Source organism: Pseudocercospora fijiensis (assembly GCF_000340215.1).
Source record: "Pseudocercospora fijiensis CIRAD86 unplaced genomic scaffold MYCFIscaffold_10, whole genome shotgun sequence".
In the NCBI taxonomy this organism is placed as follows: domain Eukaryota; kingdom Fungi; phylum Ascomycota; class Dothideomycetes; order Mycosphaerellales; family Mycosphaerellaceae; genus Pseudocercospora; species Pseudocercospora fijiensis.
The window spans coordinates 1,764,474-1,784,823 of NW_006921541.1; the positions used below are offsets into that span (position 1 = coordinate 1,764,474).

General features: G+C 52.1%; 8 protein-coding genes across 8 annotated transcripts; 3 read left to right on the forward strand and 5 right to left on the reverse strand.

Annotated features, from left to right (window-relative positions):
- Nucleotides 1-50: 50 nt before the first annotated feature.
- Nucleotides 51-294, forward strand: MYCFIDRAFT_179317 (uncharacterized protein; the record flags this gene model as incomplete). Its single annotated transcript, XM_007933406.1, has 3 exons — nt 51-55; nt 92-168; nt 206-294. The coding sequence occupies 3 exons, from the start codon at nt 51-53 to the stop codon at nt 292-294; spliced, it is 171 nt and encodes a 56-aa protein (XP_007931597.1).
- Nucleotides 295-1,778: 1,484 nt separating this feature from the next.
- On the reverse strand, nt 1,779-2,701 carry MYCFIDRAFT_191201 (uncharacterized protein; the record flags this gene model as incomplete). Its single annotated transcript, XM_007933407.1, has 4 exons — nt 1,779-1,927; nt 1,980-2,445; nt 2,498-2,563; nt 2,615-2,701. 4 exons carry the CDS (start codon nt 2,699-2,701, stop codon nt 1,779-1,781), a joined length of 768 nt encoding a protein of 255 aa, XP_007931598.1.
- Nucleotides 2,702-3,390: 689 nt separating this feature from the next.
- MYCFIDRAFT_168435 (uncharacterized protein) lies at nt 3,391-6,768 on the forward strand. Its single transcript, XM_007933408.1, has 4 exons — nt 3,391-3,777; nt 3,844-4,080; nt 4,178-5,873; nt 5,930-6,768. The coding sequence occupies exons 2-4, from the start codon at nt 3,883-3,885 to the stop codon at nt 6,586-6,588; spliced, it is 2,553 nt and encodes an 850-aa protein (XP_007931599.1). The 5' UTR covers nt 3,391-3,777; nt 3,844-3,882; the 3' UTR covers nt 6,589-6,768.
- Nucleotides 6,769-7,355: 587 nt separating this feature from the next.
- On the reverse strand, nt 7,356-8,202 carry MYCFIDRAFT_79095 (uncharacterized protein; the record flags this gene model as incomplete). Its single annotated transcript, XM_007933409.1, has 2 exons — nt 7,356-7,865; nt 7,969-8,202. The coding sequence occupies 2 exons, from the start codon at nt 8,200-8,202 to the stop codon at nt 7,356-7,358; spliced, it is 744 nt and encodes a 247-aa protein (XP_007931600.1).
- Nucleotides 8,203-9,602: 1,400 nt separating this feature from the next.
- Nucleotides 9,603-10,703, reverse strand: MYCFIDRAFT_33834 (uncharacterized protein; the record flags this gene model as incomplete). Its single annotated transcript, XM_007933061.1, has 1 exon — nt 9,603-10,703. One exon carries the CDS (start codon nt 10,701-10,703, stop codon nt 9,603-9,605), a length of 1,101 nt encoding a protein of 366 aa, XP_007931252.1.
- A 584-nt stretch (nt 10,704-11,287) lies between these two features.
- MYCFIDRAFT_191203 (uncharacterized protein) lies at nt 11,288-15,701 on the reverse strand (the record flags this gene model as incomplete). Its single annotated transcript, XM_007933410.1, has 2 exons — nt 11,288-14,967; nt 15,680-15,701. The coding sequence occupies 2 exons, from the start codon at nt 15,699-15,701 to the stop codon at nt 11,288-11,290; spliced, it is 3,702 nt and encodes a 1,233-aa protein (XP_007931601.1).
- Nucleotides 15,700-17,382, forward strand: MYCFIDRAFT_33165 (uncharacterized protein; the record flags this gene model as incomplete). The annotated part of the gene is made up of 4 exons (XM_007933018.1): nt 15,700-15,831; nt 15,881-15,969; nt 16,017-16,381; nt 16,676-17,382. 4 exons carry the CDS (start codon nt 15,700-15,702, stop codon nt 17,380-17,382), a joined length of 1,293 nt encoding a protein of 430 aa, XP_007931209.1.
- Nucleotides 17,383-17,433: 51 nt separating this feature from the next.
- MYCFIDRAFT_209195 (uncharacterized protein) lies at nt 17,434-20,305 on the reverse strand (the record flags this gene model as incomplete). Its single annotated transcript, XM_007933411.1, has 12 exons — nt 17,434-17,659; nt 17,691-17,795; nt 17,858-18,514; nt 18,562-18,649; nt 18,684-18,805; nt 18,832-18,892; nt 18,947-19,059; nt 19,098-19,168; nt 19,204-19,220; nt 19,251-19,335; nt 19,388-19,873; nt 19,910-20,305. 12 exons carry the CDS (start codon nt 20,303-20,305, stop codon nt 17,434-17,436), a joined length of 2,427 nt encoding a protein of 808 aa, XP_007931602.1.
- Between the last annotated feature and the right edge of the window lie 45 nt (nt 20,306-20,350).

A 20,350-nucleotide genomic window follows, 5' to 3' on the forward strand; every position in this document is an offset into this window, starting at 1 on the left:
AAGCTTGGGATTTTTGAAAACAAGAATAATATAAATACAAGAATCAAATCATGTCGTAGTGCCGATAATCTGTTGTGGCCTCACAGATTAGAGGCGCGCCCTTGGCGGCACAGAAGGCACAGCTGTCGCTCCAATACAGACCACCTAGCGGATTGCAGCAACCTCCACGTGACTATCGCAAATCGCTCCCGTCCTGTTCGCGGAGAAGCTTCCTTCTTCCTGGAAGCACTGCTTCTCAATGCCCATCGTAATCAAGATCCAACCACATCCCCTCCGCCCATTCCAGCTAGCTAGGGCACAGATGCTCTCATTCGAATGGTTCAATTGCCATTTCTAGTTCTCGTCTCCTCCGATTTCTCGTCGTCCTCCATCTTGTCGGCTGCTACTACAGCATTGGCGAGTCTGATACATGTGTTGTCCATATCTTCGTCGAATGGAGCACCGCCGCGTTGCTGCGACGCATCAAGAGTCTTATTTGTCTCCGAAATGGATGGAAAGACATTCGGCCCCGGCTGGCATGGAGGGCTGCCCACGCTCTTCTCGGTTTCGATACGCCGCTTTGGTGGTCTTATTGGATAAGTGATCTCGCGCGCCGGATGATGTATGACTATGATCTGTTGGTCCACACCCGCGGCGTCCAACTCCATTTGCATCCACACTTGAGTGCGTCGACTGGTATTTGTGCCGGTTCGCAGACGTTCCTTATAAGCGTCTCGGTACACAGCAAGGTCAGGTCGTGGTGTGCCATAGGCAATGTGGTAATGGCTCTGCTTGATTCGCTGAAGGGTGCTTTCGTCGTCAATGTCTGGGACCTCGCCTTCCAACCACCTACTCCAATGCATAATTTCGCTTGCCAAGTCTACACTGATATCCTCGACATCATCCGGGACATTAGGCGCGCGAGAGCTAGTCGATTTTGCTGGCTGTTCGGGGCTTACCAAGCCTATGCCTGTCTTCTTGCTGGGAGAACCATCTTCCTCTACTGATGCCATGCTTGCCGCTCTCTTTGCATTTGGCGCCACTTGGACGTTCCGAAATCGCAGCCGCGGGGTTTGAGTTTGGTTGATATCGAGTTCAACGCTGTTGTCGGATGTGTGTTTGGATGAGGTGATTGTTGTGGAAAGAAAGTAGAAGATAGACTGCAAAGTCGGAAGTCAAAGTGTACTGAAGGTGGGCTATCACATGCAAAGTGAGGGCGCACGCGCCACACTCCAAAAGTGAAGTCGATGAAGTGAGCCATTCAGGCCACCGACGAAGTTGGTTCACTGCGCTGTCCTGAGACTGCAAGTGGCCAAAGCACGCGCCGCAGGACAGATGGGTCGTAACACACAACTCCGTTGTAGGCTATCAGCTGTGGTTGGCGCGTCGCAGACAGCAGTCCAGCATCGAGCATCGAGATCAGAGCGCAGAGCTGACGTGTATTCGCCAGTGGCCAAGAACATGTGCCGCAGGTCAGGTGGTCGTAACATGCAACTCCTTCATAGGACATGAGTGGTGGCAGGCGCGTCGCAGACAGCAGTCTGGCCTCAAGCATCAGGTGCAGAGTGCAAAGCGCACAAATTGTTACTTACGACGGGATCTGCCTGAGTTGATGCGCAACAGACGGCCTTCGCAGTGTAAAATGCAAGAGCTACTGGCAAGTAGCGATACCAATAAATTGGGAGGCGAGGCGTCACACAGTAGCGCAGCATCCGAATCGAGATTGGGACCAGAGTCATTGTCATGGCATTTTTTGCATTCTGTAATAATCGCTGAGCGTCTGAACCGCGAGCAAGTGCTCATACGGCCTTTCTGAGATTGACACCGCACCACAGTACTGGGGCCAAGTTTGTGGCACAGTCGAATGTGAAAAGGCTGATCAGCCAAAGAACCGCCAGGACAGGTATCGGTGCCAGCAGAATCTCAGTCCGGCTTAGGAATGGCAGTGCTAGAAAGCGGGTCAGCATATGGTCGTGAGGCCTGATGATCGCAATACTGACCATTGTATCCGAGAAACGTAATGACAAAATAGTATCCCAGCGCCAGGACATACATCGTGTTCCCGAAGAAGTTCGATATCCAGTAGTCTTCCTTGATGAGCGGCATAAGCAAGAACTGCAAGACATAAAGAAATGCCCATAGAGGAAGGAAAGCCCGAATTGATACATCAAAGCAGTAGCCAAACTCCAGGCCTTCGTCAGGATTCCAGCCGCGACCTGAAGGTGGACCAAACAACCCTTGTCGTCTTTTGCCAAGTACGCGTCCTACCAGAAAGAACATGGCCGTAGCCACCAAGAGAGAGGTGGCGAGAAAGTGCACCAGGACGAACATCAAAGCCACGCGTAATGTACGCCCAAAGCCATCTGCATATGCCAAGCCCCATGCTATGCCGCTTAGAAATAAGAAGAGCGAGAGCAGGTATGTGAAGGCTGGATCGGCTCGGTGGTAGGAATTCTTTGTTTGTTTCTGGTGCCGCATTAGTATGCATGTCAACGCGATCGTGTCTCTTGAGCCGCACATGGTAGTAGATGTTCCTGAAAACCTTCTTGGGCGCAATGATGAGGTGTGTCATTTCCCATATTGCCTGCACATGCTGTTAGCACAGGCCGTGCATACCTCTAGTGGCGGGACCTGCCGTTTCAAAGTCCATTGATGTGAACTTGAAGAGTCGGCGGAAGAAGGGCGGGATTCGCATGCTGCTGCTTCTCCGCTGCGAAGACATGATGATGCCGGTATCTTTCGAGGTCTCTCTGGGCCCGCCGATGGTCGCGTATACTGTCTCTTGATCTCCACCCCCTAGGCATCCATGTCCGGTAAGCTCTGTTGCAGACGGCGTATCCGAGTCTCCGAATCGGTGAATGGACCTCAACGCCGGTGATATGCAGTACGAAACGCTGGTGAAGAAGAAGTCGTCTCGACAATGTCCAAGCTCCAATAGAAAGTCGTTTGTTCACGGTCGTTCACTCCCAAACTGAAGTCGGGCCTCGGGACCCTGATTTAGCCTTTCGGCTAGCGCAACGCGGCCCATGCCATCCATGCTCTTTCTTTGCGGCTTCCTTTCGCAGCACAACCACATCACATCCATCCACAACTCGACACCACGACCCAACAACGCATATTGACATTGCAGACCAGAACTTGGCACAGCACTCCTCCCATATAACGACCCCGTGTTGATTGCAGCGACGGCAGTCTCATAGCGCGGCCGGCGCATTCAGCGCCGCGCAAGCAAGTAACGCCTGTTCTTGCACGCGACATCTTCTCACCATGGCCGACGAGTACGATCCCTCCGAGCCGCCGCAGTTCGACGCTGCCGACGATGGCGAGGATAGTTACGACCCGAACGAGACCTTTGCGCAAGATGAAGGTGACGAAGATGACGACTACGATCCCTCCAGCGTAGCATATGGCGATTCCGCGGACACAACTACAGTACCGACTCCCACGCAAGCGCCGCCGCCTTCAAAACCGCCTCAGACAGTCGCCGGCTTCATAGTAGAAGAAAGTGATGATGAGGAACAGGACTCGAGCGCGCCGCCTGCCCCTTCTCAGGTTAATGGCAGCGCCGGCGCGCATTCTGGTCTCGGTGCAGTGGCCGTTTCTGAGGCGCAGGATGTATTGTTACGTAGTGAACCGCATGACACTGCTACTCCTACTAGCACAAGTCTCAATGGGTCCACCACTGTTCCCGTCCCAGCATCTACTACTTCCTCTACTGCTCCAGATTCCTCTTTGCAGCCTCCAGCTCCAGGTCCAGCTTCTGAACAGGGTAAGGCCATTTCGCCAGCAGCTACTCCAGTGCAACCGGCTCCTCAGCCGCCGGAGAGAAGCAAGGCACCCTCGCCTTCGCCGCATGCAAGTCAGCAAGCAGTTCAACCAGCAGCTCAACATTCCACAAACGGCATGTCAGCAGCCCTTACCGCTGCGTCTGCTACAAGATTGCCACATGACAAAGTTGGCCAACTTGAAGATCGCATCAAAGATGATCCGAAAGGCGACACTGAAGCATGGCTCGCGCTCATCCAGCACTATGTTGATAAGGACCAGTACCAACAAGCGAGAGATATCTACGCTCGTTTCTTCAAGGTCTTCCCAACAGCGGTACGTCTTCCCATACTTTTTACTTTTCAAAAGTGACATTTGAACCCTCTTCGACTTATGCAATTCATGAGATTGCGCACAAAGCTGACTTTTGCAGGTCTCAATGTACATCAAGCGCATTCAGATGGAGAATGACCTTGACGAGCGCGATCAAGTCGCTGTGATGTTGAACGAGTCGCTGATGAATTTGCCCAATGTCGATATCTGGAAGTTCTACCTCGATCACGTCCGCCGAGCGCTACCTCTGATCAACGACACATCCGGACAGAATCGCGGTGAGATTCTAAAAGCCTTCGAGCTGACGCTGGAGCACGTCGGCATCGACCCAGACGCTGGTATCATCTGGAGTGAGTACATTGAGTTCATCAAGGATGGACCAGGAAGAATAGGCGAGACCGGCTGGCAAGACCTCCAGAAGCAAGATACTCTGCGAAAAGCATACCAGCGAGCGGTGAAGCTACCTCACTCGGACTTCATGCGATTGTGGAAAGAGTATGAGACATTTGAGATGGGACTGCATAAGGCGAACGGCCGAAAACACATTCAGGAGCAGAGTGCACACTACATGCAGGCACGCACGGCGAAGATGCAGCTGGAGCAGAAGCTCGCCGGTCTCGACCGCAAGTCGTTTCCGCGCTTACCACCCATCTACGGCTGCCAGGGAGAAGATGAGTTCGGTACGCAAGTCGAGAAATGGCGCTCCTGGGTTGCTTGGGAGAGAGACGAAGATCCGCTTGCGTACAAGGATGGATCGAGCGGATCGTCGGAAGAAGATAAGTGGCGGCAGAGAGTGCTCTACGTCTACAAGCAAGCCACTATGGCTCTCTGCTTCTACCCTGAGATCTGGTTCGAAGCTGCGTCATGGTGCTTTACACTTGGCCTGGAAGACATGGACAACGAAGGCAAGGCATTCCTCGACAAGGGCATGGCTGCTAATCCCGAGTCCGTGCTGCTGGCGATGATGAAAGCTGATCGCGTTGAAAGCTCACTGGAATCTGGCAACACCGACGAGGTCCTCATCCGTAATGGCGAGAAACTGGATGCTCCCTATGAAGCCGTGCACACCGCGCTCTATGCTCTACGCTCGAAGACCCAAGAGAAGGACAAGAGAGCTGTTGCACAGATCCAGGAACACTTCGCCTCACTGCCACCTGAGGATGAACCTATCCACCCGCCTGGTGAAGACGACGATTCGGATATTGAAGACAAGCCTAAATCGCGCGAGGAGCAAATGAAAGAGCAAATCGATGCTGTCAAAGCTGCTTCCGCTCAACATATGGACATCATCAAGCGAACGATATCTTACGTGTGGGTGGCAAAGATGCGCGCTTTCCGGCGCGTGCAAGGTCAAGGAAAGCCGACCAAGAAGGGTGATAACAATACCAAGGTGGTAAAAGGTTTCCGAGGCATCTTTGGTGACGCACGACCTCGAGGCCCGCTCAGCAGCGATGTCTATATCGCATCTGCTTTAATGGAGTGGCTGTGCTATCGAGATCAGTCTGCAGTGAAAATTTTTGAGCGTGGCATGAAGCTCTTCCCTACCGACGAGGCGTTCATCCTTGAATACATCAAGCATCTGATCAGCATCGGAGACATCACAAATGCAAGAGTTGTGTTTGAGTCGACTTTACCAAAGATCACTGGCTCTGCAGAGTTCTCAGACCTGCAAAAGAAGGACAAGTGCAGAGCACTCATCGTCTACATGCACGACTTCGAAAGCAAGTACGGCGACCTTGCTCAAATCCACAAGATCGAGAAGAGGATGTCGGAACTCTATCCTGATGAGCCAGAGAGTAAGTATACTTCCAGCAGCCACCTCACCTCATGATTCTAGCTAACGGGCTCGCAGTTTCTCGTTTCAGTGGCCGATTTAGCCTGCCAACCTTCGACGCCATGAATGTTCAACTAGTGCTATCGCCCACCCAAGCACAACCTAAGGTCTACGATCCTGCGCAGCTCGCTGCCCAAGCCAGTGCTGCTGCACATACCATCGTAAGCATTGAAGCTCCACGCCAGGTCAGAGAAGGCACGGCCGGACCAGAAATCCTTCTCGGACCAAATGGACCATACGTTGCATCGCCCAAGCGACCGCTTGATGATAGCGACGCTGACACCCCTCAGCGCAAGTTCATGCGCGGTGAGAGTCCCATGAAAACATCTACAACCGCCGTTTTGGGTTCTGGTCAAGGTGCCGTGCGAATGGTCAGCCAGTCCACAGGTGCGGGAGGCAAAGGAGGATTTGCGACCAAGACTTTCGTGCCTGCAAATGCTCCACTCCCTACTCAGCCACCAGCCGCCGCTCCGCCAGGCTTTCCTCCATCACTGTTCTCTGCACCACCATTACCGCCACAAGTCGATGCCATACTGCGCCTTCTCCCCAGCGCAGCTGCATACGGCGCCACACAACGCTTCGATCCTGCCAAGATCGTCAGTTTTGTGCCTACATTACCGGTTGAGCAAAAGCGAGCCCTCTTCCAGGCCGGACAGCTTCATCTTAGTAGGAGGTAGCATTTCCCCGGCGAATTCGAAGGCGTCCGGGCCTGGAGTTGGGTCATTACTAATGCCAAGGATGCTTTTTATTGTACTACCGTGTGAAGCGGGCAACAAAAGCGCATAGAAAGAAGCATCAGACACATGTAGTTATAGTTGCTGCGATGAGTAAATGTCACATTCAAACTCATTGGATTCAGCCACGTTCGATATTCAGATTACAAGGACGTTTGCCTCAGCTGTGATGCCCTTGAAGGCCGCAACGACATCCGATCGTCACTTTGGGTGCGTGCAAAACGCTGGCAGCGGATCAGCCAGGGAAAGAAGTGTTGCGGTCATACGCTCAACGCTGGGTCGACGTGCGCGCTGCTCTCACCTGTGGTTTCTATGCCATGATTCTGGAGACCCTGGAGGAATAGAAGCATAGTCTTCAGGAGGAGTACCACGAAGCCATTCTCTACCGGTTCCGCATATCATGGACACCGGAGCGGTGGGCGCACTCCAGCGTTGAAGCGCATTTGACTTGCTTCAATCATGCGCGACGAAATGCGCCAATTCGATTCTGCTGCAGCTATACCTCCAGAATTGTCTTTTCTTAATTGCTCCCATGTCATTTCAGTTCCCTCCATGCTTGACCCAGCGATTCCATAAGGTGGTCAAAGCCTCAAATCCGAACGCCGCTGACAGCATTATCTTCATTACTGGCCGCTGCTTCCATCTTTCGCGGAGACCAGACTGTACCGTTGCCATTGCAGCCCACTGAGCACCTCCAGAGTTGTCTGCTCCTAATCGCTCCTATTCAGTTCCCTCAGTTCCCTCAATGCCTTCTTGAGCGCTTCCAGAATGTCACCTCGATGTGCACTCCTGTTGTGTGTCCCTCTTAAGCAGGCCTCACGTGCATTCAATGCTTGGAGGAGTTCATTTGGCGTGGGTGAGAAGCCTTGATCATCGACCAGAAGGTTCTCGTAAATCGCTGGTTGCGGGTGCTTGTCGATGTTGGTCTGCGTCTGCATCTTGTCCAAAATGAGAAATCGCGTCAATTGATCAACGCAGTCTGGCAGTAGGGTCCCCCGAATCACGCTTCGTAGAACGTCTGAATGCGTACAAAAGAGAACCTCCAGTGCTTCCAAGACCCGCTCCTCTTCGTTCATACCACTCAAGGTCACTAGGTCTCGTTGCTCTGCACTGGCTCCCATTATCAACTCCGCAAGTGCCAAGAGCCCTTGCTCTTCGAGAATGGACAGGAACTTTTGTCGCTTCATGGCTATCTCCGAATTTGGAGGGTCATCGGCATACTAGTGGCAGTCAGTCTTTGAGTACGCTTCTGAATCGGGGGCATCATTCCTCGGTCCCAGGATCAGTGCCTGCAATTCCACTCGCATCCAGAAGGCGCCATACTTCGATGGCAGCGTTTTCGTTCTCACGGCCATTGTCAACTCCATATTCGGCATCTTCATCGGTATCCTCATCGTCGCCAGTGGCCTCGATTTCGCTCGGTCCTGCTTGGACGCCTTGGAGGGGAGCACCGGATCCCGTATCAGAAGAAGAGAGGCCACTGGATCTGGGAACAAGCACCTTGCTCGCAGGTTTGGCTGCTGACCGCATGAGTTTTGGCAAAGCGAAAACTGGCATTTTGGAAATCGCTCACCTGCTTTGAGTGCCACAAGCTCTTCTCTTTCGCTCGCGGAGTCAGGCATCTCTATGAAATCGCCCACGTCGAATGTCGGTATTGAGGAATCGATAAGCTGATCGACTCTGGAACTTCAGTTGTGCTCGCTCCGACAAGAAATTTGTAATGTGCGCAACGTTGAGGCACGTGGATGTCGCGATCAGCTCAGGAAGGAGCCAACGGCGTGCTTGCCTGCTTGCACGTCAGTCTCGCACAGGTCGTACCTTCCTGTGGGTTTTTCTTGGCATGAAACTTCTGTTGAAAAGCAGTTCTCTGTCTGCCGGATACTCAATGTCAGCAAGCATCTTCTGACTCCCAATGAGCAAAAGGTTGGTCTCTGCAGGCTACCTGTCGATCTCAATGGGATGTAATAAGCTAATTTTCTTTCCCATAGTGGCACGTCACTTCCAGCGAGACGTTCCATCAATAGCGACGCGGAAAGGCTCTCACGATATCGTCCAGGATGTATCCATTACGCAGAGATTCGACTACCGTCAACCTACTGTCCGCCGAGGAACTTGGCCAATGGTTTCGTCCAGCAAGAAGACCTTCTACGATCAGGCCAAGCTTTGTTTCTTTGCCATCTGCCGACTCTCCAGCATCCGTCGGCCATTCGAGACCTGCTCGCGCTCGTGAGTTGCAACCACCCGCCGATCCAGTTGTGTACGAGCTTCGTACTTCGCAGTTTCCACACCTCCCCGAGCGCCATGTCCCCTCACAAGACGCGCGCAAAGTTGAGGAGTTCAATGCCAGGATGGAAGCCTTACAGGCACAGAGAATGGGGTCGAGAGCGGTCTGATGCAAAGACCACGGGCATGGTGCCGACCGAGTCGAGCGACAAGGTGCAAGGTCTGCTCGAAGAGGTAGAGAGCCCATGACAAGGGATTATGTGTCAATGAGCAGCGGCAAGTGAATGGATATCGTCGCTATATTGATAAGACAAAGCGTTCCGCATCCACTGGAACATCGAACCTTAATGAAGATTCATCTCTAGAAACGCACTTTGATTTCAGGCCTCGAACTACAACTTCGGTCGCATCGTATCGCTCGTTTCGTCGAAAGTCTTTAGGGCCTGCGCCCTCGCGGTTCGTGGCAACAAGAGGCTCGAATCCAAGTATTGGACTCTTAACAGTACTTGAGCGAGTGCATTCGCCGTCCTTGATCCGGCCAGATGAGCAACCTGGAGTACATCCGGCGAAGATGGGATGGATCGTACGAACTTCCGAAGCGTTCTGCTCGTGATTCAGCATCCAATTAAAAAACGGCCAAACTTAAGAGAAACATCGAGGATGAGGCTGTGATATGAGATCTCCTTGACGAGTTTCTCGATATAACGCCGACTATTCTCATATCGACACAACCTCTATTCACCCTCCGGCCTCATCCTCGAAACAACCCAAGCCAAATTCTCCGCATGCCACAGTCCAAATTTCGGATACCGCCATTTCAGCGCCTCCTTATCCCACTTCCTATTCGGCACATACGCCGCCCATTTATGATGGTTGTAATATTCCCGAAAATACAACGGCTCATACGAAGGCGGCCCACTACGTTCCAAAAACTCGTCTGTATCTCGTGCGACGTCGAGCTCGGATAAATGGTAAAGCATGTTCTTCGGTGCGAAGGTGATATTGCCCCATCGGATAGGGCGGGTAAGTGTGCCGATAATGCTGGCGAGGTGGGTTTGGAGGATGAGGGCATGGTGGAGAGGGGTGCGGATGGCTTTCTCGACGATTGACGCGTGTTTTTGGGCGAGTCTTGTGTTCCATTCGGGGTTACTGCCTCGTGGGATCGAAGGGAGAGCTTCGTGTCTGTCAAGTGTGGGCTGGAAATGCGCCAGGTCCAGGACTGAACATAGGTCGTTCCATGCCATTACACAAGTCATGCACGTGCAAGATGACTTCGCATCGATTGCTCGGATATGTTGATACGGTTTCGTATGTATCCGTAGGCGATCTTGCCAATTGCTTGTCAGCAGGCACTGCTGCGCCACGTGATCGACTTTTTCGAGCGCTACTGGAACTTGAAGACATCGATAAAGCACCCAGTATCGTCGCCGAATGATGTCTTTAGAGATAGACTGCTCATGATTGAGGATGAAATCGCGTGTAGATCTGTTCAAGCGCAGCAATCTGAAGATATCGGATGGGCGTAAGTGACTTAGAACTTCTTCCAAAAGCTCAGGCGGCAGTTCCAGAAAAGACTTCACATCGGACTTGACTCTTTTCTTCTCGATCCTTTCCAGCCTCTTCTGCTGTTGCTTCTTCTTGCGATCGGTCTTCTTGGACTTCAATGCCAGTGCTTCCGTAAGGTCAACCAGTGGCTCATCATCGTCCTGGATTGGGGCTTTTCTGGACGCTTTCCGAGGTGCGATGACATAACTTCCCTCTTCAATATCCTTCGACACCGGAACTATCTTCGAAGATGCAGGCGGCGGCGCGGATACCGCAATAGAATTTGACATTTCGCTCTGTTGTGAAGACTTTTCAAGGGCGAGAAATGTTTGGTAGTGTGCAAGTGACGTCTGGAGTCCCCTGTCAACTCCGCGCTAAGAGCTCCCACAAGGCGAAACTCTAATGCTACAATAGCAACTACTCCTCAAATGTCCCAATGCATTGCTGATAATCCAAGAGAATCTTACTCTCAGTTCTCAATCAAACCGAATCGAACCACGGCGAGGACAACAGAATCCAACACTCAATCTCTCCCTCCCTCCAGTCGATGGACCTCGACGTTGAATGGCGGACGAGTGCAGATTTCGTTTATGGGAGTCTTGATATTTTGTGGAATTACAGCAGCATTTGGTAGTTCGGCGTGTGTAGGGAGGTTATTGAAGACATTTTGATTTCGATGAAAAAGGAAAAAAGACCACAATTTTCATCCTTCTCAACTCGACTACGAGCCGCTGAAAATCAGCATGTTCCCTCCCTTAAATTCGGACAGGGGATAGACAAGACAAAAAAAAAGGACATTCGCTTCCTAAAATTTCCATCCATCCCAACGCCATGCGCCTTCGCGATGCTCACTTCCGATTCGATTCTGCAACGCTCAATAGTATCCGAGCTTCTTCTGCTTACTTCCCTTCACATCTGGAACTCCAGGCTTCGCATACGAGCAGTGTGCATCTTTAATGGACACGACCTCGTACGTTCCCTCTTCGCTCGCCCATATCCTCATAGCATATTCGTCGCTGACTTCAGATCGCATATCGAGAAGCTGGCCGGCTTTCTTGCCATGCTTCTCCGTGTTTGCAGAGCGTGTATATGTGAACTCAAAAGGTGGGGTGCCACCGAACTCGAACAGAATCTCGGCTTGTCCACCTTCGTGGATATCGATGTAGGAGTCTTTGCCTTTGCTGACGCGGACGGATGGCATGCCGTGGATGTGTTTCGTGATGTTCGTTGATGACTTGCATGTGGAAGCAGAATCTTGCAGACCAGTGATGACGAATTCGCCAGGCTTTTCTGCGAGACGCCGGAAGGTATTGCCGCTCGCCACTGCTGCCTTGCGGGCTTGACCATTCCAGTTGTAGAAGACGGTGAATGGCGCGACACCAGACAAAGCGAAGTTAAGACGATCGCCGACACAGTAGTCGCTGCGCTCTTCAAGGGAGGTGACAGTGGGTGCATCGTGGACGGAGATCTGTACGCGTGGGGTTGTGCTGTCCAGGCTTCGACTGCAGCCACGAGCATCGCTGACTCGGCGGAGCGAGATGGAGGACTTTCCGAGATGCAGGCGAGAGTGAGGGATGCGGATGTTATAGCTGTGTGATCCGATATCGTTCCAGCTGATCAGCTCAGGCTTGACGGTTCCCTGATGCTTAATCTCAACTTCGAGAGCAAAGGGCGGCTGGCCATGGAGGGTGACTGGGATAACTTCTTCGCCCTCGTTCTCAACGGAGCAGAAGCTGTATGTCTTACCAGGGCTCGTGAAGGCGGCACTGGGTCTAGAGTGGACTGTCTGGTGAATGGTCATCGGAGTAAAGTGCCTCGGCGAGTGGTCGTAGTTGTTGTCCCTCAGCTTCACAAATTTGTACTCGTGCTGACCTGCTATGGATGTGTCCATGCGGAGAGGGGCCCTTTGAACAGCCGCGCGAATGTCTTTATTCTTGGGAGCGACTGTACCGTGTAGTGGCTTGACTGTCTCAACGTATGAGACTGTCCATGGTGGTGTGCCTTGGAACAGGACATCAGCAGCATCTTCATCACCCTCGCATACTTCGGTCCTGTAGAGGTCATTCCCTTTGACTTTGTATTCTTTCTTTTGTGCAATACGAAGCTCTGGTCGCGGGATATGGATGACCTGAAAACCCTTCGCCGCGTCGTCTACGATACCCGGACAAAGGCTATCGGAAACTTCGGTGAGCTCGTACATGCCGCTTTTTGCCACTTGAACATGATCGTTCGGTAGTCGCGGGTGCGCAGTGTATTGTTGGCCGTCCGCATCGATGTAGCTGACAGTCCAAGGACCTTCACCAGTCAAACGCATGGGCAATGACACCTGAGTATCGTCGCGCACGTTGATAGTCCTTCGTCCTTCGATGAGCCCGAAGCCGACCTTGGGCTTCTGGTGGCGAACTGAGATCCTAGCCTCGTCTTTGAGAAACTCTTTGCATCCAAGGCCGTCCGTAATGCTGACGAGTGACACAGTGTACTCGCCACCATCTCTCAATACAGGCGTTGGTAGCTCGACCACATTTCCTGCAATGTTCTCGAGCGGCGGCTGTGCTTTGCGTTTGCCGTTGTGCACGATCTCATAGTCAACCTTGAATGGTCCCTCACCAGAAAGCTGAATCTGGAAAGAAGCTGCTTGATCGATGCAGACAGTCTGCTTGCGGTTTGACGCGAACATTGCCGATGCTGAAGGATTGACAGTCTGCTCGATCTTCAAGGACTTCGGTAGCTTCTGGTCATGGTACACTGCGTCGCTGATAGCGTCAAACTCGTAGGTGTACTTACCGGCCTCGCGTGGCGTGAGTTGAAGCTGGCCTCGAAGACCATTGATAGTTTCAATCTCCATCTTATGATGTCGGTCCCCTGCTCGGACCATTTTGTAGGAGACCTCAAATGGAGGCGTTCCTGTCAAATCGAGGTCCACCACTAAGCCGATCGCTCTTCCAGCGCACTGGTCCGTGATATTTTGATGGCTGATCTTGAGCTCTGGTTCGGGCGGATTCTGCAACAAGCATGATGCAGGCTCAAGCACGTCACCAGAACAGAAATCGCTTGACACTCTGGTCAACGTATAAAGTCCTGGCTCAGAGATCTGTGGCTGTTCATTGAAACTTTCCAGGCTGACCGTTTTGGTTTGCGGCGAGGCGCTGTGACCTTCGGAAGTTGTCATGTCACGTTGTGGACTGAAAATGTACTCTAGGTGGTACGATGTGTCCTTTAGTGGGCCCCGTCCAGTTGAGCCGTACTTGACAGGGAGACTTGCGGACCTGCCTTTGGCCACCTTCATCGGCCGTTGCGGAGTGCAGCCAGCTAGCTCTACGCTCGGCCGTTCGTGTACATGGAGTACCTGGTGGAGATTGTGACCAGTGTACTTGGCATTTTTCTTTTCCTGCTCTGCTTGGTCGCGATTCGAGTATCTGACCTTGTTGCCAAAGCCATCGACGATCTCGTCAATTGCGTACATCCACTCTCCGGCAGTAGTGAGGCCTTCGCTGAGCGGCACAGTGACCTTCCGGGCTCTCGCCCATTCCGTGTCCATGCGCTTGGGCACCACCAGCGAGTTATGGTCGGCTTTGAGAAGTGGGGAGACGAAATCTTCGGGCTGGATATTTTCGAAAGTAGTCTGCTGAGTGTCCTTGTTGATCCTCTTTCGGTACTTCACTTTCATCGGCGGAGTACCAGTCACTTCAAAGTGGACTTTCGAAAGATCGCCTCTGCATGTATCCTGCTGTGTGGGTGGGAAGTCGACTCGCGGGCAGGGTACCACGACTGTGTGGGCCAGATTCTTACGAGCCACCTCCAGATTTGATGCATCAATGACCTTGGAGAGGACGTAGAGGCCGGGCTTCTTTACGGTATAGTAAAGCGTCTTCGGCTTATCAGGATCGTCGCTGTAAGTCAACAATCTCGAGGCCTCCTTGTGCATGTGCTTGAGCTGGCTCTTGCTGATATGCAATGTACTATTAGCTTGGGTCTCCAAATCGACGTGCACGATCTCCATGCCGATCGGCTCCGTGGCGTTGATCGTTATTGGCAGCTTCACTTCGGTCGTGGTGTGATCGATGCAAAATGCCTCTCTTTCGGGGTTCATGATTGCGGTGCCCTCTGGCAAGATGTGGATGACTTGCCGACCCAAGATCAAGCTGTCATTAAACAGCACGGACTCTGGGTTGACGTTGTGTTCGTTGACTGCCGTCTCATATGCTCCCCAAACTCCTCGCCAAATGACGGCAAAGCCAGCCATGATTGGTATGGGTATGCGAAACATGAGCATGGCATCTGCGATGGCGTGAGCAAGGAATATCAATGTCATGGTTGCCGAGCTCCACTCTAGCCACGGTATTCTCAGGCCTGGGAGTCCAAAGAGGAAAATGCCATCCACGGCAACCCATTTCATAAACAGCCATAAGCTCTGCTCCTCCGACTCCTGCAAGCCCAAATAATCATATATTCGCCAAGTCCATAGCGCCACCCAGAATGCAGTGGCATATAATCTCTGTGTAGGCGCATCGATGATGTTTGTCGGTATTAAAGGCTCGCTCGAAGGGGTGGGCGCTGTTTTGAGGGTGGGTATGTGTGGGAGAGGCTTTTGTTGCGATGCAGGCGATTGTCGCCTGAATGGATCACTCTGGCGTAGCCTATTGCGAGGCTGAGGTGTATTTGGCCATGCGCCCGTCCTGGGCCTTGGTGTGCCGTCCATAGCTAATCACTGCTACCGTCTGCTCATGGCTCTGATTTTGGGCGTCGGAGATGGGCGTGAAGGTTGTGAAATTTGCAGTCTTCGATATTGACAAGGTCTTCTTCAGTCTGCGCGGCAGGCGGTCGTAAAATCGTTATTCGTGCGATGGTGGAGGCGAGGCGTTGGCGGTAGTCGATTGTTTATGCTTCGGTTTCCTATGCGTTGCGCCTAGACTTCGCGTCAAGGAAACGCGCTCGTCTCGGAGCTCAGACGGCTCCTGGAGTGGACTGGCGTAGCTCGCTGAGACTGAAACAGCTGTACACCCGGCCACCAGATTATTGCGTGGCTTTCACTTGGATCAGAAAACAGCAATTCTGTGCTCTGAAACGCCCGCGAGAAATGGCGCACACATCAGCCAAATTCGACCTCATTGCCAGCCAAGGCGAGGATCGCGGCCGCGTTTGCTGGGCGACACCGCTTTGTACATTGCTGCCGCCTTGATTGCGCCTGCGCCTGCGCCTGGCTGTAAACACCCGCTGTCTCGCCGTAGCCGCAGCTTTGTTTCGACCGATCGATCATTCACCACACCTTCAATCGCATAAAATAACATGCCTCCCAAACGAGGTCAGAAGCGCAAAGCTTCGGCGGCCTCGAATGGGCCCTCCGTCAATGGCCATCCGCCTCTCGCGCCCCCAGACCGCGATACCTGGCCAGGATGGGTCGAGATGGAGAGTGAACCCGTAAGAGTAGTTATTGTCATATGGCCATTTCCCTGCTGACGAGGTCTAGGCATTCTTCAATATCATGCTGAAGGAAATGGGCGTTCGAGGAGTGCAGGTGCAAGATGTTCTTGATTTGCAAATGCTGCCAGCCATGCCGTGAGTACATCCTGGCCCTGCCATCTTGTCTCTACTAACAGCCGCAGTCAACCAATCCACGCTCTGATATTCCTTTTTCGCTACAAGCCTCAAGATGAAGCAGATAATTACACAGGTTCCGAGCAGCAACATATTTGGTTTGCCAACCAAGTGCCCAGCTTCGCATGTGCTTCCGTTGCCCTTCTGAATATCGTCAACAACATTCCCGGCCTAACCATGGGACCTGAGCTGCGCAACTTCAAAGAATTTACCAAGGATATGGATCCATTGACCCGCGGAGATGCCATCGACACTTTCGACTTTGTCAGACGAATACACAATTCATTTGCACGTGAGAGCGATTTGCTGAACGCCGACCTGCATCTCAAGAACAAATTTGATCACTTTAAGAAGAGGGAAGCAGCTGCCAAAGGTAGAGCCACAAAAGCTGCAAAGAAAGCAGCAAAGGAAGGAGCACTTTCTGAAACCTCATCAAATATTGCCACAAAGCCCGAGCGTGTGTCTGAGAGGAGCAAGAAACATGCCGCGAAAGCTCCAGAAACACCCTCTTCGAGAATGTCTACGCCCAAGTCTGGCCCAACGTACTCCGTCAACTCCTCGCCTGAACCTGATGGAGAAGACGACGCGTTCAAGCCTAGTTCGCCGAAGAAATCGAAAGGAAAGGCGGAGGACGTCCCAGAAGCACCTGCTCCAATTCGTCGATCAGCACGCACGCCGAAGCCTAGAGATACCAACGTTTACAAATCTGAAGCAGAAGAACCTGAAGAAGGCTTCCACTTCATCGCATACATGCCCATTGGCGACCATGTTTGGAAGCTGGACGGCTTGGACTACTATCCACACGACATGGGTTCTTTCGGCGTCGGAGGTAACGGATCCGATGGAGGTACGGGCGACTGGTTACACGTTGTCGCACCGACGATCGAAAATCGCATGGCACAATATGCGGGGGCCGACATCGAGTTCAACATCATGGCTGTGGTGCACGACCCTGTTGCAACTGCCAAAAATGATCTGCTAAAGAACATAAAAAATCTACAACTCATTGACAAGAGACTGGACGTGGTGTTCGAGGATTGGAGATCACTGGATGGAGCAGAAACGAAGAAAGATACCATTACCGGCATCTCTCTTGAGTTCGAAATTATTCAGCCGCATGTCGATGCCGTTGATCTGTCTCCTGAAGAGGAGAAGAAAATTTCCGGAGAGTACGACTTCATGGAGCTGATCAAAATGCGCCAATCGGTCATCGCGAATCAAGCGGAGCTGCGAGGTGCACTGCGGATGTCAGATGCGTTTGGCAATGACGAGGAAAAAGCGCGGCACAGGAGGCATGATTATGGAAGATTTGTGAAGGGCTGGCTGGGCGCTCTCGCCGATGCGACGCTGCTCGGTGATCTTGTCGACGGATGAGTCCGCGCGTTCGCCGTCCCGAAATCAGCCTCAGATTTACAACAGACTCTTCTAGGCGCTCCGCCATGACCGTGGACAACTTCGGCACTGGCACTGGCGAAGGAGATGGAAAAGCTCGCAAAGTTCCATGATGTATTCTGTTGCTGTGTGTATATTCTCATAACCCTTCCAGAAGGCAATCAATCTCTCAATCTTGAAGCATAGTATACAGAAGTAAAGCTGAAGCTCAAACATGCATTTCAAATCTTGGCGCTCTGCTTTCTGTCTACTGGGCTTACTGGCTATTCTCCCCCTAGAGGAGAGGGCACTGAGACTGACCGGATGGCTGGTTTGTAGCGGAATCGGATGCACCGTAGCCAAGAGGCGTACTGTCTGGCTGTTCGGCGCTAGTAGTATTGCTGTAAATGCTATCACTGTAGCCTCGTTAGCGTTTTAAGAAAAAAAAAAGTCTAAGACTGTAGACAGTATAACGTACAAGATATTACAGAAAGCCTGATCAGCAGGGTTATCTAGACCAGTACTGCCGTTGCCAATTGGACTGGCGATGCCGTTACTACCCGAAGATTCCGGCAGACCACTACCACTGCTACTGAAAGGCTGGGTGATTGGATCTGCGAGATTTTGGCCGCCTTGTTGCTGGTTTGGAGCAAAGCCTTGCAGCGATCGATCGCTCTTTTGATCTTGGCCAGAAGATGACTGAATGGGCGAGGCGAGCGCCTGTGAACATTGCTGTGGGCACTGCTGCTGGCATTGGTCCTCTTGGTCATTGTCCTGGAAGTACTGCTGGCAGTAGCTGCTGCATTGGTTTACGCAGTCGGGATGCTGAGTATCATCCTTGGCTGGGTGATCGTACTTGAGGATGCCTCCCAAGGTACCGCCATTGTCGCTGGGAGAGGAAGCGCCGTAAGGGCTGTCGTCCTGTTGCCCTGGCCTGCCGACAAGAGGTAAGCCTGAGCCATCGCTGCCAGTCAGACTGCCTAAAGATGGCAAGTTTGAACCTCCGCCACCACTTCCAGTCAGACTGCCTAGAGATGGCAAGTTTGAACCTCCGCCACCGCCAATAAGGTCACCAACGAGCGGTAGGCCCTGATCGGTTGGTAGAGCGGAAGCGAGCCCAGCTGCAACAGCGAAGCTGGATTTGAAATGCATTTTGAGAAACGATTGGAAGGATGAATGTACGAGGAGGAAAAGACTGGTGACCGGTCGAGATAATACTTCGCCTTGACGCTAATTAAGAGCATTCTTATGTCTCTTCTCCATGCCTCCTCTGAGGGTAATTTCAAACTTCCCGATCGTCACACTCCGGGACAGAGACATGTCCATGTCGGTGTACGAAAGATTGCGTAGAGTGAGCGTCACGCATATGCCGTCAAATAAGCCTGTCACGGCTTGGTATGTGACAGGACTGGTGAGGCATGGCAATCTCATCTTTATGAAACGAACGTCCACGCCAGACCTGTCTCATGAGGTCTTGAAGCAAGATGAACGGCAGAAAAGGCGGCAATCTCTTCTAGCATTGCATGTTAGCGGGTCAGTGTAGGTCGCTTCGAATGCGAATTTTGACTTTTGAGTACAATACAGTAAGTATCCCGGCCGATGCTGACTGTTCCATGCCTGCCATCAAACGCGCGAATCCATGCCCAAACGTGACAGCACGCGATCACGTTAAGAAACACCCTGAAGGTGATTGTGTTGCATTCGAGGAACTTTGAGACACGAAGCTGAAGTGCCATGGAGCTTTTTCGCTTCTCATTCTTTCATGAGTCATAACTCGAAATGCTTTCATCTTCGAAGATCTCCCTCAGACGAGGAAGAGAAGACCTTAACGCCTGGCAGAGCTCAGAATGTGCTAAATGTCGCGATTCGACGGATACCAGACGCTACTCCAGGTCCTAGAATATCAATGTCCCTCATCTCAAGCGAATCCCCACTCCCTCTACCTCCTCTCCAAAACTGCAACCCTCTCGCGATTCTCATGCGAAAGATACGTAAAAAACAAACTCACAAGCGCGATCGAGACCAACAACGGCACCGAAGCATTCTGCAAATCAGACTTATGATTCCACTCAAAGAGCCAGAGGAAAAAGAAAATAATCCACGGCGTGAGGCAAAAGACCAGACCAGCCAGGATACGAATGAAAGATGGCAGCTCGACAGCGTAAAGGCCCCAGAACGTGTCGTATTTGCCATCGTTCCAGTCGACCGGGGCTTTCTTTTTTGGTAAGAGGGATAGTGCGATGGTCGTGCTAGCTAGAACAGATCGGATTTGTTCTCTCAGGTTTTTTGGACGTGTGCCGGGAACATAGTCTTCGTCTCCGGCATGGAGGTGATAGTAGTAGTCTGAGAAACTTTGATCGCCGATGGGCGGGTCGTCTTGGACGGGACATGGGGTCATGTGGTAATGATTGTTGTTGGGAGGATAGCCGTGTCGTATGCTAGATCCGCTGCCAGCTTTTGTTGGAGATTTGCGGAACTTGAGAGCAGTGTTCAGCTTCAGGAATTGAGACTATGGGTATTCTCAACTTACCTCGAAAAAGTCGCAGTGATCATATTGCCAGGGTGAGAACCAGATTTGAAAAGGTGTTCTTAGTTCTCGATATTTCTTTTGCAAGCTCAGGAAGAAGCTTAGATCGTCGGTCTCGTCGGTGACTGTAACATGGCTGAAAGAACAGCCGGGTGGAGATCTGGTCCCGATATAAATGTATAGCTCATTGCTGCCGTGAACGAGAGCATTTTGTTGGTAACCGCCAGGTCTCAACGCAATAGGCGCAGACGGCTGTCCTGCGTCCCTGGAAGGACCAACGCCTGTGCTGTCGTCTGGTGCTGACGCGGCTTTAGCTTGTTGCCCAGACTTCATTTCATTAGAGCTGAGTGGTGGCCTATCGTTCTGCGATGGGGGATCCTCTAGAGTTACCTGCAGCATGCAGCTGGCTTGCCGTCTCCTTTTTCTTAAAGTTGGATTTTTTTT

What these genes read in the sequence shown, in the direction of transcription:
- MYCFIDRAFT_168435 (XM_007933408.1), top strand. Translation starts at nt 3,883, where the DNA reads ATGTCAGCAGCCCTTACCGCTGCGTCTGCTACAAGATTGCCACATGAC. An exon ending in TCAAGGTCTTCCCAACAGCG is followed by an intron (nt 4,081 to 4,177) that starts GTACGTCTTCCC and finishes TGACTTTTGCAG; the next exon opens with GTCTCAATGTACATCAAGCG. An exon ending in CTATCCTGATGAGCCAGAGA is followed by an intron (nt 5,874 to 5,929) that starts GTAAGTATACTT and finishes ACGGGCTCGCAG; the next exon opens with TTTCTCGTTTCAGTGGCCGA.